At 47.8% G+C, this 12,711-nt stretch overlaps 1 protein-coding gene across 1 annotated transcript in view; it reads right to left on the reverse strand.

Annotated features, from left to right (window-relative positions):
* LOC127060961 (F-BAR domain only protein 2-like) overlaps nt 1–12,711 on the reverse strand; it is a 259,614-nt gene that overhangs the window by 21,278 nt on the left and 225,625 nt on the right. Inside the window, exon 17 of the mRNA XM_050986304.1 lies at nt 928–1,039. Coding sequence (XP_050842261.1) covers nt 928–1,039 — 112 coding nt within the window. The remainder of the gene's footprint in view (nt 1–927; nt 1,040–12,711) is intronic.

The raw sequence follows: 12,711 nt of genomic DNA on the forward strand, positions 1-12,711 counted from the left end.
GACAGTCCAAAGGACGGCCAGGAAGATGGTGAAAGGCCTAGAGGGAAAGCCATAAGAGGAGTGGCTGAGGTCACTTGGTCTGTTCAGCCTGGAGGAGACTGAGGGTAGACATTGTGGTCTTCAATATCCTCACGAGGGGAAGTGGAGGGACAGCACCAGGACAGGACCTGAGGGAATGGCCTCAAGTTGTGTTGGGGGAGGTTTAAGTTGGATAGTAGAAAAGGGTTCTTCACCCAGAGGATGGTTGGGCACTGGAACGGGCTCCCCAGGGAAGTGGCCACAGCACCAAACCTGACACAGTTTGAGAAGTGTTTGGACGATGCTCTCAGGCACATGGCGTGATTCTTGGGGTGGGCCTGTGCAAGGCCAGGAGTTGGACTCAAATTATCTTGATGGGTCCCTTCCAACTCAGCATATTCTATGATTCTAAAATCAATTTCAAATGAGGGTAATGTGGCACAATGACAATGTATTATCACTTTCAACTTGGAAGTCAGAAGAAATAAGAAAAATGTTTAGCTGGTTAAGCATACAGTAGTATGGGTGGTTAGTTTTCAGACTTTGAAAACATAGCAGAACTATGCTTAAGCAAGGCCTAAGTAGTATATCAAGCAGTATGATAGAGGGAATGAGGTACTTTTAAACTGTCCAAATTTACATGCAGCACCTACCTGACTGTAGTAGAAACCATTCTTATTTTTGTTTTTCTTACTAAACACATATTTGTAAAGCAGGGATATATGAACTCTTAGTCAGATGCAGGCCAATAGAAAGTGATAAGTCACTGATGTCAGTTATATCAGGGGAAAACCCATGTGAATCCACCTTCTAATGTATATATATTTTTCCCCAAAATATTAAAAGTACAACCAGTGAATTTTTTTATTGTAGCTTATTACATTCAAAACAATTTACTATTTAACTAACTTTGTGGGATCTGCTCCTTTAAAGTAGGCGTTAACAGATTCAGTAAGGGCTACTGCAACGGGCACGATGTCCTGGTTTCCAAGTCTGACAGGGCTGGGACCACATGAAACACCTAGAATACATACAGTGTATAGGTTTAATTTTTAAAAAGCTTAGCAACAGATTTCAGAATAGTTGACTACACCTGCTATTTTTATGAGAGGTTACTACCATCATGGTCACAGCAGAGCCTGAAATATTACTTGAAAAGCAAATTGAAAAATATAAATGTAATACAGTACAATCACACCATCCAAACACTGCTTAGCAGCATAGAAAAACAAGACTATCAATATGATATTTTGTAAATGGACAGACACAAGGAAATACAGATGAGGTAGAGGAACACTGCATTAAAATGGCTACTGATGAAACTGAAGTCAACAGATCCAAAGAAAATTAGATACTAACTATAATACTTTTTAAAAAGTCCCTACTGTATGCTTATAGTATGGAAAAATGCATGATAAAATAGTCACAGAAATACAAAGAATTCAGTTGGAGTATGTATGAACATAAGTGCACATACATTAATATCACCCCAAATAAGTGAACTGTTGAACATTTTTTTAACTATTTCGGACAACAAAGATTGCAATTTCAAAATATAAATTGTTGGAGAAATATTTAGCTAATTTTCTAATGTTTACCTAGTAAAGATTCTGGGAGTACTTTGGAGGTACCTGGAAATATGTATCAGTTTACAAGAAAAATAATTACCAGGCCAGTGTCAGCTTTCACTTGTCTGTGCCTACAAAACAAAGTTACAATGCATAACTGTAAAAAGTAACTCAGACCTCAGCTAAAGCTTTTTGAAGTTACTGAAATGTCAAATGCAAATTGACAAAAGCATTTGTTATGGGATTTTACTTTTCAGTAGTGTTTTATATGTGTACTGACTCAGAGAGACCACTTGAAGTTCTATCTTTTTATTAGTGCAATAGCATAGTGGAAAGCATCTTACAAAATTTTTTGTACCACTGGTGAAACAGCCTGTATCAGATGCTGGCTGCAAGTTCTTGGGACAGGATGTCAAAGAGCTGTGCCAAGGTGGACACGTGGTATTTTAGGCTGCAGTCAAGCTCACAGGTCCAGTTCTGAGACCTTTGGCAGCACCAGCAAATCTGGGTTTGATGCCCTGCCTCAGCCCCAACCACTGTTAATAGCCCTTCAGCTGTGCTGACACAACAGTTAATGACACAAACGTGCAAACAGCTGCATTGCCACACTCAAAGAGGTTGCCAAAGTGCAAAATAAAAGACAGCATCATTGGCCACAAAAAGAGCAAATAAAAGTCTGATCAAATTGTTTTAGTTCAGTTTAGGAACAATGATTCAGGAAATTTTAATCTTGGCTACACTGCTGTCATAAAAATGAAATGTATTTAAAAATATTTTCTTTATTTCTTTATATCTTCAAAGCCTTCTGTTATTTAGAAATACAGAAATGGTTTTATCTCCTTGTCTTATGACAATGATGATTGTCAAAGTAAAAATTTATTTATTTTTCTTCCAAGAATGTAGTAATGAAAAACTGAAGAATCAAGAGAGACTAATGTTCAGCTTGTTGGTGGGGAAGGGGGCAATAGATGGAAAATTGTGTTGTATGAAAGTGTCTATATCAAGTTTTGGTGACTTCAGCAACATATAACTTATGAACTTGAGCTTTCAAGCTACTTGTATCTGCCAGACACAAGAAACAGCTGGAGAGATTTGTTTCAAAATAAATACAATATTATTAACTATACTGCATAAGGATGTTTCGTTAACATGGAAATCTGCTTCTAGTACAATACCTGGTGGTGTCTCACAAAGCTTTTCAATTCTAGGAAGTGTTCCAATCAAAAGATCATCCTCTATTACATGTAAATGAAAAAAAACATGGCAAGAAAACAAAGGAGTTCAAGAAAAAATAGATGTTATAAGTGTTAAACAATTTAATAAATTAAAAAACCCCATTGCAAATGAAAACAAGGCTAAAGCATAAAAGAAATTCAATGATGCATGCCTACAAGCTCATTTGAAACAAGAAAATTATAGTTAACTCTCAATTATTCAGAACAAATGGGGTAAGAGAAACACTGGATTGTGTAAAAGCCAGAAGAATACAGACAGTAGCGCAGAGTATGTCCTTATGCCATCTGCACTGCCCTTTCCAGGTCTCCATGACTATTTAATTCATACAATCAATGAAGGTGAAATTGGCTTTGTTTGTTTTTGCTAGGCCAGGTTAATAACCATGTCAAACCCTGATGTCAGTGCACACCTCTTTACCTCCTCCCTCATCTCAGTGCAGAGGCCTGCAGAAGCGAGCCTGGGTGGACTCTGGCAACCAAAATATCAGTTATCTTTCTATGATGCTTCTCAACATTTGAGAAACTGGTGGACACTGAACTGTGCCAGCACTGCAACAGCTAAGGCTACGTAGACCTTACTATCTTTGGTCCTAAACAGGGTGGAAACTGTTGCCGTTACGGCGTGGCGACCTGGTTCAAGGCGTCCGGCACGATGACCCAAAGCCCAACAGGGTCACTCGGTCCAATGCTACATACACCAATGTGGTGGAAAGCAATTGGCGTTTATTGAGGGGTCTCAGGGGTATTTATGGCTTGGGCAGTCTGTGCCACTTTGTTTCATCCCCCCTAGGGAATTGATTTAACGCTAGCAGAGCAGTTGCCTGGATGCGTGCTTGGTCACCCAGGGGAATGGCATTGGAGAAGCCTTCTGCCTTTGCTAGCACTTCCAGCTTAGTTTTCAGAGTCTGGTTTGCTCTTTCAACGATGGCTCGTCCGGTGCTGTTGTATGGGATGCCATGCACCAAGGCTATGTTCCATTTCGAGGCGAATGTTTGGACTACCTTTGAGATGAAGTTTGGGCCGTTATCTGTTTTGATTTGTTTTGGAACCCCAAGCCATGCCATGGCTGTCAGCCAATGTTGGATGGTCGTTTTGGAATCGGTCTTGAGATGCTGTGTAGCCACAATCATGCCGCTGTACGCATCTACAGTAACTGCGAGCCACGCTCGGGGTTTCAACAGCTGGCATTGTGTAAAGTCTGTTTGCCACATTTCTGAGGCTTTGAGGCCTCTGGGGTTGACACCACTCGACCACAGTGGCGACCTCTGGCAATGAGGGCACGTTGCGACGATGTGCTTTGCGTCTGCAGTAGAAATCCTGCACCTTTTTGCAAGCGCTTTTGCTCCGATGTGAAGGGTTTCGTGCAACTGACGAGCTTCTTTCAGTGTCCATACGCTCTTTGCCGCAGTGTCAGCCTTGTCGTTGCCTATTTGGTAGAATCCTTTGATCGGGTCGTGGCTGTTGATGTGGATGACTGATATGGTGCCTTTCCGTGAATAGAGTGCTTCCTCCAGCATCGTTGCCACTGTGGACACTGATACACATGGTCCGGACATGGCTAAGCAGAGTTTAGCCACAAATATGGAATCAGTCACAATGTTAAGGTGTTCTCCTGGGAACAGTCCGCACGCTAGCACTACAGCTGCTGCTTCAAGCTGTTGGACCGAAAGCGTGGGGAAGGTTGCCTCAACACATTGCCACTGTTCTCCTGACTGCCCTACCGCCGCCGCGGTGGAGGTCTGCGATGATGCGTCCGTGAAGATGGTTGGTCCTGCCTGTGGTCGGTCGAGTACTTTTGGTGGGAGGTTGATATCGATGACCGCAAGCAGCCGAGTCCAAGGGGGTTTTTCTGCGTAGCGAATTTCTCCTCCAAAGCCTGTAAGGGCTACGGCTAGATATTCCGATATTGGTGTTGACTGCGCAGAGAGCTGTTTGCAGAGACGCAAGCTTATCTTGGACAGCTCGATTCCTAGATGTCTTAGGGTGAGTTTCCTGCCTTTCATGATGAGGTTGCAGAGGCACTCGACTCCCAGGGAAAAGGCTCGCGACGGTTTCCCCAAGACCACCCATAGTATCGGTTGGGCCTTGTCAGGGGGTCCTTGGGCTAAGGCTCCCACTCCCCCCTTTTTTGTAAAGTGGACATACAAATCGACTGGAGCACTTGAATCCCATCTGGTGAGCATGCTCTCTGACATCTGACGTTCGATGAAGTTGAGCGAGCTTACCGCTTCTGGTGTCAGGGTTTCCTGCTCCCATGGGTTCTTCCCTTTCAAGAGGTCATTTAGAGGGTCCATGACCTCGGGAGGAATCAAGACGATGTTACGGAGCCACTGTAAGAACCCTACCAGCTGTTGCATGTCGTGGAGCGTCTTGATGTCCCGGCGGATTTTTATCTGGGGAGGAGTTACGTAGGAATTTGTGATTCCCACTCCTAGGAAGGTCACGCAGGGTCCCTTTTTTATTTTTGCACTCGCTACCTCAAAGCAATTTGTCCTTATGGTCTCGGAGATGGTTGACACCAGCTGGTCCACTTGTCTTGTGGATGGTGCAGCGATCAGGATGTAGTCCATGTACTGCACGATGGTTACCGTCGGATTGCTCTGCCGGAAAGGTGCTAGCGCTCGGTCCACGGTGATCTGGCAGATGGTAGGGGAGTTGAGCATTCCTTGTGGAAGCATCCTCCATTGGAAGCGTAGGTTAGGCCGCTGGCTGTTTGGGAAGACGATGGAGAAGGCGAAACGCTCTTTGTCGTCTTCGTGCAGGGGAACAGAAAAGAAGCAGTCTTTGATGTCGAGCACTGCACAGGGTTGTCCTCTCGGTATCATCGAGTTCATGTGCAGCGAAGTTTGCGCGGGGCCCATAGGCTGGATTCTCTTGTTCACTTCCCACAGGTCGTGCAGGAGACGAAAGCCTTCACCAGACCGCTTAGGTATTACGAAAAATTGGAGTATTCCATGGACTCGTGGAGGGTTCTATATGATTCTTGTGTAATTCTCGGCTAACTAACTCAATGAGGGCAGTCATTCGGGCGTTAACAAGGGCCACTGTTCGACCCACACTGGGTCAGCTGATTTCCAAGTCAGCTTGATGGGCAATGATGGGTATGCTACAGTGGCCCTTAGCATAAATTTGTCACCCTAACATCCAGCAGGGCAAAGGCATCCCTCCCTAGTAAGGGTAGACAATCCGACATCACATATGCAGTGAGGGTGATAGTTCTTCCCGGTCCTCTCTCGGTGCAGAGGGTTATTGCCACTGGTTGGGTGCTCTTGTGGGCTCGGGACAGCCCTCCAACTCTGCCCAACATGGGGGCTACTTCTAGCTTCCATGGTTGAGGCCAATGTATGTCTGGGATGACGGTGACATCTGACCCTGTGTCCACCCAAAAGGGAAGGCAGATGGCCGACTCGTCGGAGCTGTTTTGGAGTCGACACACTGCCCACACGATAAGTGGGTGCTTGCCCACCTTCGCGGCCAAGGCCACCCATGGGTCCCCTTCCCCTGCTTTCGTGGCCAAAGCCACCCAGGGGCCTCTCCCCCAGGGGGCTGTTTTTGGTATTCCTGAGATGCTGGTAGTTCGATTGAACCGTTGGCTGGGCAACAAAGTTGGTCATTCCCTGAGGGGGCGGTGGTGGTGTGCATGAGAGCCCTGTGCCCCATTGAGGGTTGCTGTAGCTGGGCCGCTCCATGTTCCAGGTGGGAGGAGGCTGGATACGGCCCGGCTGCCCCCTTCCTCTCCCGTTTCCCTGAGGCCTGGATCTGCATTCCTTAGCTAAATGCCCCTTCCTTCCACATGCCCAGCATGGTCCCCTAGGTTTCCCCTGGCGTGGTGGAGCAGCTTCTGGTGGGCGTCCTGACTGGGGGCAGTTTATTGCCACGTGCTGAGCCTGGCCACACTTAAAGCATGCCATGACACTCGTTATTGCAGTGTGAACTGCTGCTTGGATGGGAGCAAGGTGTTCTTCCTTTGCAACGTGTCTGATCATGGCAGCTATACTAGACCCCTGCGGCAGTGATCTTAAAATGTCCTTGGTGGCTGAGTTACATTGTTGGCGTAGGCACTCTGCCAGCACTGGACCTTTTGCCTCTGAGGGTAATGTCGAGGCGTCCAAGGCTGCCTGCAGACGGTCCACAAAGTGAGTGAAACTTTCACTCTCACTCTGCTTTATTGTGGACCAAGGCAACGGTTAGGCTATTACTTTGGAAGCAACACAGATGGATTCTCGGGTGGCACGGGTTGTTGTCATAACCTCATGTGCCCGCAAGCCCTCAGCCTGTGCCTGAGGGGTGATCATTTTATGGTCTGTGCCCATTAGCCTCTGTAGGCTAGAGCCGTGCAGTGGATGGTCTACCCCTGTTACCAGGGCCAGCTGCTTAATACAGTTATACTCCCACTCCTGTTTAAAAACGATCATCCCTGCCCCATCAAAAATCATTCTGCAAGTCTGCTTAATATCAAAAGGTAACATGTCATCCCCTCTAAAAATGCTGTCAATGAGTGTGGAAACCATGGCAGAATTAATCCCCCTATCTGAGATTGCTTTATTAATTGCCTGCACGTCTTTCGGGTTTACCGGGGAATAGGTCCTTTGATTTCCGCCGGCTCCCACACCCGAACCGGAAACACCAGTTTCGCCGGTGCAGTCCATTAAGCACACACTATTTTTATTTTCCGCCAGTCTGTAAGCGGGATTCGATCTTACTCCGATATTCCCTTTACCCATGCAGGAGCGCTGTGGCTAGTGACCTTATGTGCCGCTGCTCTCCTTCTGTTAAAACCCGAATCCGAGTCGGAACTCACCGATCCCCTCTCGAACTCGGAGCTTGAGTCCGAGTCCGAGCCAGAAGTCGACTGGCCAGATGTTTCCGAACTGCTCTGCCTTTTTCTCGGGCTCCGACCCTGCCCCTTCTTGCGGGGATAGGGCCGTTCCCTCCCCCTGGGGTCCCCCCGCCTCCTGCTGGGGGAGGTCCTTGCACTATAAGGACCTAATGTGAACTGAGCGCTCAGATTGGTCATACGCTCGTCCGCGGGGTCCGCCCCGTCCCCCCGCTCGTCCGCGCATGCATTGTTGAGTGAGCTGACTGCATTTCTGCCCTCCGCGTCTTCCTTTCGGCCCTTAACACGCGCTTTGGCGCCATTTTCAAATGCATACGGAGGTGGTGCGCTTTTATTCACCCCTTCGGGTTCCGGCAATTTAGCCGCCTCCCGCGCCTCCTCCGCGAGCCCCTGCCAAAACGACCGCGCGTGTTCCCCCCCCTCTGATGGTAAGCCGGTCTGCCGGGGGGAATCCGGCGTTCGCGGTTTCGCGCCGCCAATCTGATCAAAGTCCTCTGCGGTCTGCGTTGCCGCGCCCACCCAGAACTGCGGCGTGGCTAATAACCATGCCTTCGCAGCTTTCCAGGTTTCCTGTTCTTCCCTAGCTTTTTGCAGAGCCTGCACAACTCTGCCCCATGACTTAAGAGCCTTCCCTGAGCCTGAGGACATAGTTTCCTCAGCTAAAACCTTAGTACAAGTATCCTATATCTCCGAATGGAGAATATCCACTGGGCTGTTTATCGCCCCCAGCTTTATAAGTCTCGGTATAGCGAGACATAAATCTTTTAGCTTACAATCTATTCCCCATTGAGCATGCATCTGAGTTACGACCTTTGCGATTGCTTCCATGTCCATCGCTGGTCCGGAGGCGTCACCCCCGCTGCACTAGTCCAGCTGTGCAGCCGCCGGTCCCTGTCCAGGCGATCCCCGAACTCCGGGAGCTGCAAACTCCCGGGTTTCAGCACCAGATGTTGCCGTTACGGCATGGCGACCTGGTTCAAGGCGTCTGGCACGGTGACCCAAAGCCCAACAGGGTCACTCGGTCCAATGCTACATACACCAATGTGGTGGACAGCAAATGGCGTTTATTGAGGGGTCTCAGGAGTATTTATGGCTTGGGCAGTCTGTGTCATTTCCTTTGCTCATGTCCGGCTGGGTGCGGCCAGGCACGGAGCAAAGGCCAGACTGCAGGGTGAGGAGGGGGGCTTCCTGTCTACCCGTACAGCCCGAGATCTTCCACACGCTGATCCCTAGCTCTCCACAAAACAGCTGCATTTTTTCAATGCAGAACTCCTAATAGAAGCTGTGCAGATACTCTTCTGAGGTTGTCCGGGTTTAGGGCAAATTTGGGAGAAAAACTCCAAAAGGGGGCCCCTCCAGAAAGCCAACCCACATGACCCCTCCCCCCAAGCGGTTTGGAAAAGATTCCTCAGAGACAAGTTGAAAGAACCTGTTTATTTAACAGGCAAAACACCCCCCAGCACACAAAATGAACAATACTGGATGACAACACTCTTTCACCACTCTGAAAAAGATGACAAATTCAGAAAGTCTCACTTGAGGGTGGTCACTCTGTTAACAGTCCCTCCAGTGTTGGGGGTAGCTGCTGCAGGCCACAAGGTGAAAACTCTGGTTGTTTCCCAGGTCCCAGTCCGGAGCAGGTTTGAGTAGTTCCAAAAAAAGGGAAAGGAAAAACAGACCAGGGAAAAATTCAGACTGCTTAGCTAAACTAACTAATGAGCAGAAGCAAAAAGCAAGAGCAAAGCAGAAGCAAAGCAGAATAAAGAGCAAGAGCAAAGCGAAAAGCCAAGCAAAAAGCAAAAGCCCCACTATGTACTGCCCCATTGTCATGGTTTGATAAGAAATGAGGTTTTTTTGGGATGGTGTGGTCAAACCAATAGGTGTCAGATTTTAATATTGGCACCTTGTTTGTCCACTGAGGGCATGGATACGCCTCTGAGAACACAGGGGGTTAAAAGTTGTGAACTCCTAGGGGAAACTTTTTGGGTTCCGGTTCGTGAGGACAGCACAGACCTCCCCCGCCCAGCTCCAAGCTGGGTGGGGGGAGGGGAGGCCATGCAGCCGGAGGAAGTAGGCCAGGCCTGGGACAAAAGGGAGGAGGCCCCTGTGAGATCGAAGGGTGGAGAAGCACTGCAAGGCTTCAGGCAGCCACGCCCCCCCCCTTCATCCGGAGGGAGAGAACCTGTGCCTGTGATAGCGCGGCCGGCATGAAGGAGAAGGGGGAGGGGGGTGCCCAGCAGGGCAGCCAGAAATGGGAGTTCATGGACAGGCAGAGCCTGGGACTTTTTACCTTTTCTTGTGGATGATGGAAACCTTGCAAATGCTGATTCCTCCTGGAGTTGATGAGATAGTTTGGGATAGCAGGAAACGGGCAAGTGTGATGCAAGCTGGTGCAAGTGAAAGAGGTTTGAGAGAAGCTGAGAAGAACCCTAGGTGGGAGGAGATGATGGAGTGGCCTTTGGCTGGACTTTTCTTGTATAGCCATGGGCAGAACCACTTGTGTTCCTGTGACACAGAGACTGCATTCTAGGGGGAGGCAATGGCTCAGAGCCAGGAGAGTGCAGTGATGTGAAGGAGCGCCTGAACAGAGACGATGGGTGAGGAGGGTGGTGGTGGTGCCCTCTGTCTTCAGAGAAGGAGAAAAGGAAGATGATCTCTGTTCAGGAGACCCCTCAGCCCCAGGGGGTGAAATTTTGGGGGGACAGGTGTCCCAAAAGGAGAGAGACTGTGCTCTTTTTGGAACTGGACAAAGCATCCTTAAAAGGGAAAAAACCCTAGAAGCATCTCTGGTCCATGTGCAGTGGTGAGAGCACTGGACATGGAAGGAAGAGGTCACAATGGCAAATGTTCTCCGGGTGGTGCCACATGTGACATGTAAACACGGGAGGTTTCAACTGTTTCCTGGGGAAGTCTGTGGTACAAGAGGGACTCCTCTCTTCTCAAGGAATTGAGACTTGATCATCTGAAGGGTGGTAACTGAATTGAAAATCCAAGGTTTTTTTTTACTGTGATGTGTTGGGAATCTGTGGGGGGAGGAGGAAGAAATTTGGAAGGTTTTCATCCTGTGTTCTGTGTGTTTCTCTTATAGTCTTAGGTTAATAAAGTTTTTTTTTTTCCTTTCATTCTTAAGCTGGAGCCTGCTCTGCTCTGTCTCTGATCACATCTCACAGTAGATACCAGGGAAGAAGTATTTTCATGGGGGCACTGGCATTGCACCAGGCTCAAACCATGACACCTGTCTCTGTGTCCTGCCAGCTGTGGGGGAGCAGGCTGATAACAAAAACCAAAACACAACTTTCACTCTTCAGAGCCACTCGTGAAGGCACAGAACATAATATCCAGCATAACCAGAACACATGGATGGGCATACAAGCATCGTAACATCACCCTAGGACAGAGGTAGTGAGCCTGAGTGAGGAATCCTTGGCATCAGTAACATTCAGAAATACCTGAGTGTCGGAACCCAGGAAATTTCTCTGTCTGCCCTGGAGGACTCGAGGCCCTGACAGGGGGCTCAGAGACCTTGGCACAGAGTTAAAAATACCTGTGCCTTCGATTTTAGCCCTTGGAAAAAACAATTACCAACCTTATATGAGGATTCACAAGCCACAAAAGTTTAAGTAGAATGATAGTTTATCACAGCGTGAAATATAGAATTTTGGGGTTTTTTGAATGGGGGTTCAGGAGGCAAGATGGAGGAATCTGGGCGAGTCCAGTCTTTCGCCTTCTTCTTCTTGGCCTCCATCTGCTGCTGTGATGGTGGCACTTTTGGATTGGTTTAGGGTAGAGACAAACTGTCTAACAGAGGTGATAGGTATTGGAAAATTATTGTAAATAATGTACACATCGTTTTTAGTATAAAAGATAACACTGCCTCTGAAGGCGGTCAGTGTGCCTCAACCCAGCCAGCCAGATAGACCGCGGCGGGTCGGAGAAAGAATGTTATAAATAAGAAATAATAAACAACCTTGAGAATGAGAACAGAAGAATCCTGACTCCTTCTTCGGCTGCTGGGCTGGAAAAAGAGACTCTCTAACACATTTCGGGGACATCATGACCACAGAGACCCCCAAGATTTTGGCGTTCCCTGAGTGGGCACAAGGGGGTTCAGGCTCCAGAAGACTTGTGTCTGGACCACTGAACAGAATCCCAGCCCAAGAAAAGGCACATCAACAGAGAAGAATTTCTTAACAGGCACCCCGACCTCTACCGAGACAAGTCACTTCAAACTCGATGTCGCCGACATGTTTTATGAAAAATCCTTTACTTAGGATTTTTCCTCTCCTGAGAGCTGAGAGGCCCCAGGAACAAACTGTAAACAATTCTTATCTGCTACTGTGGAATGCAACGGGAAGGTCTGTGATTGGCCCCGTCAGACTGTTTGCAATTAAGAGCCTATCACAGAACACCTGTCCGGCTGGTCTCGGTTGGGGAGGACATTCCTTTTCTATTCTTAGCATAGCATGTAGTGAAATCTTTCTCTCTATTCTTTTAGTATAGTTTTTATATCTTATATATCATATAATAATAAATCAAGCCTTCTGATACATGGAGTCAACTTTGTCGTCTCTTCCCTCATCATGGGACCCCTCTGAACAGGGTAACAACTCGACTCGGAAAGGAGGAAACCCGGAAGGTGCCTGGGTGTCCGATCGGCTGTGTGTCTCTGTTGGACATGCGTGGGGTGGCTCGCGTGGGACGGTTCGCAGGCAGCCCGCGATGAACAGACGAGTCTGGACTCCTCTATAGTTCGGTCTTCAGGTTGTTTATTAAAGCTTATCTCTAAGGTTTTTGTTCTGCCCAGCCGAGATCTGACCAGCAAGGCAGCCACAAGCACTCTCTGCCCCTTTAGGGCGGTCGCACATTCTTATACTGATAATTACGTACACGATATTTACAATTTTTCTCCAATACCCATCACCTTTATTAAACAGTGCACCTTTAGTATGAACCAATCTAAAATGCACACATCACAGAGAAGATGGATGACAAGAAGAAGGAGAAAAGCCACGAGGTCGGGCCTGAATCCTCCATCTTGCCTCCATTAGACCCC

This window comes from Serinus canaria, chromosome W (assembly GCF_022539315.1).
Source record: "Serinus canaria isolate serCan28SL12 chromosome W, serCan2020, whole genome shotgun sequence".
NCBI lineage: Eukaryota > Metazoa > Chordata > Aves > Passeriformes > Fringillidae > Serinus > Serinus canaria.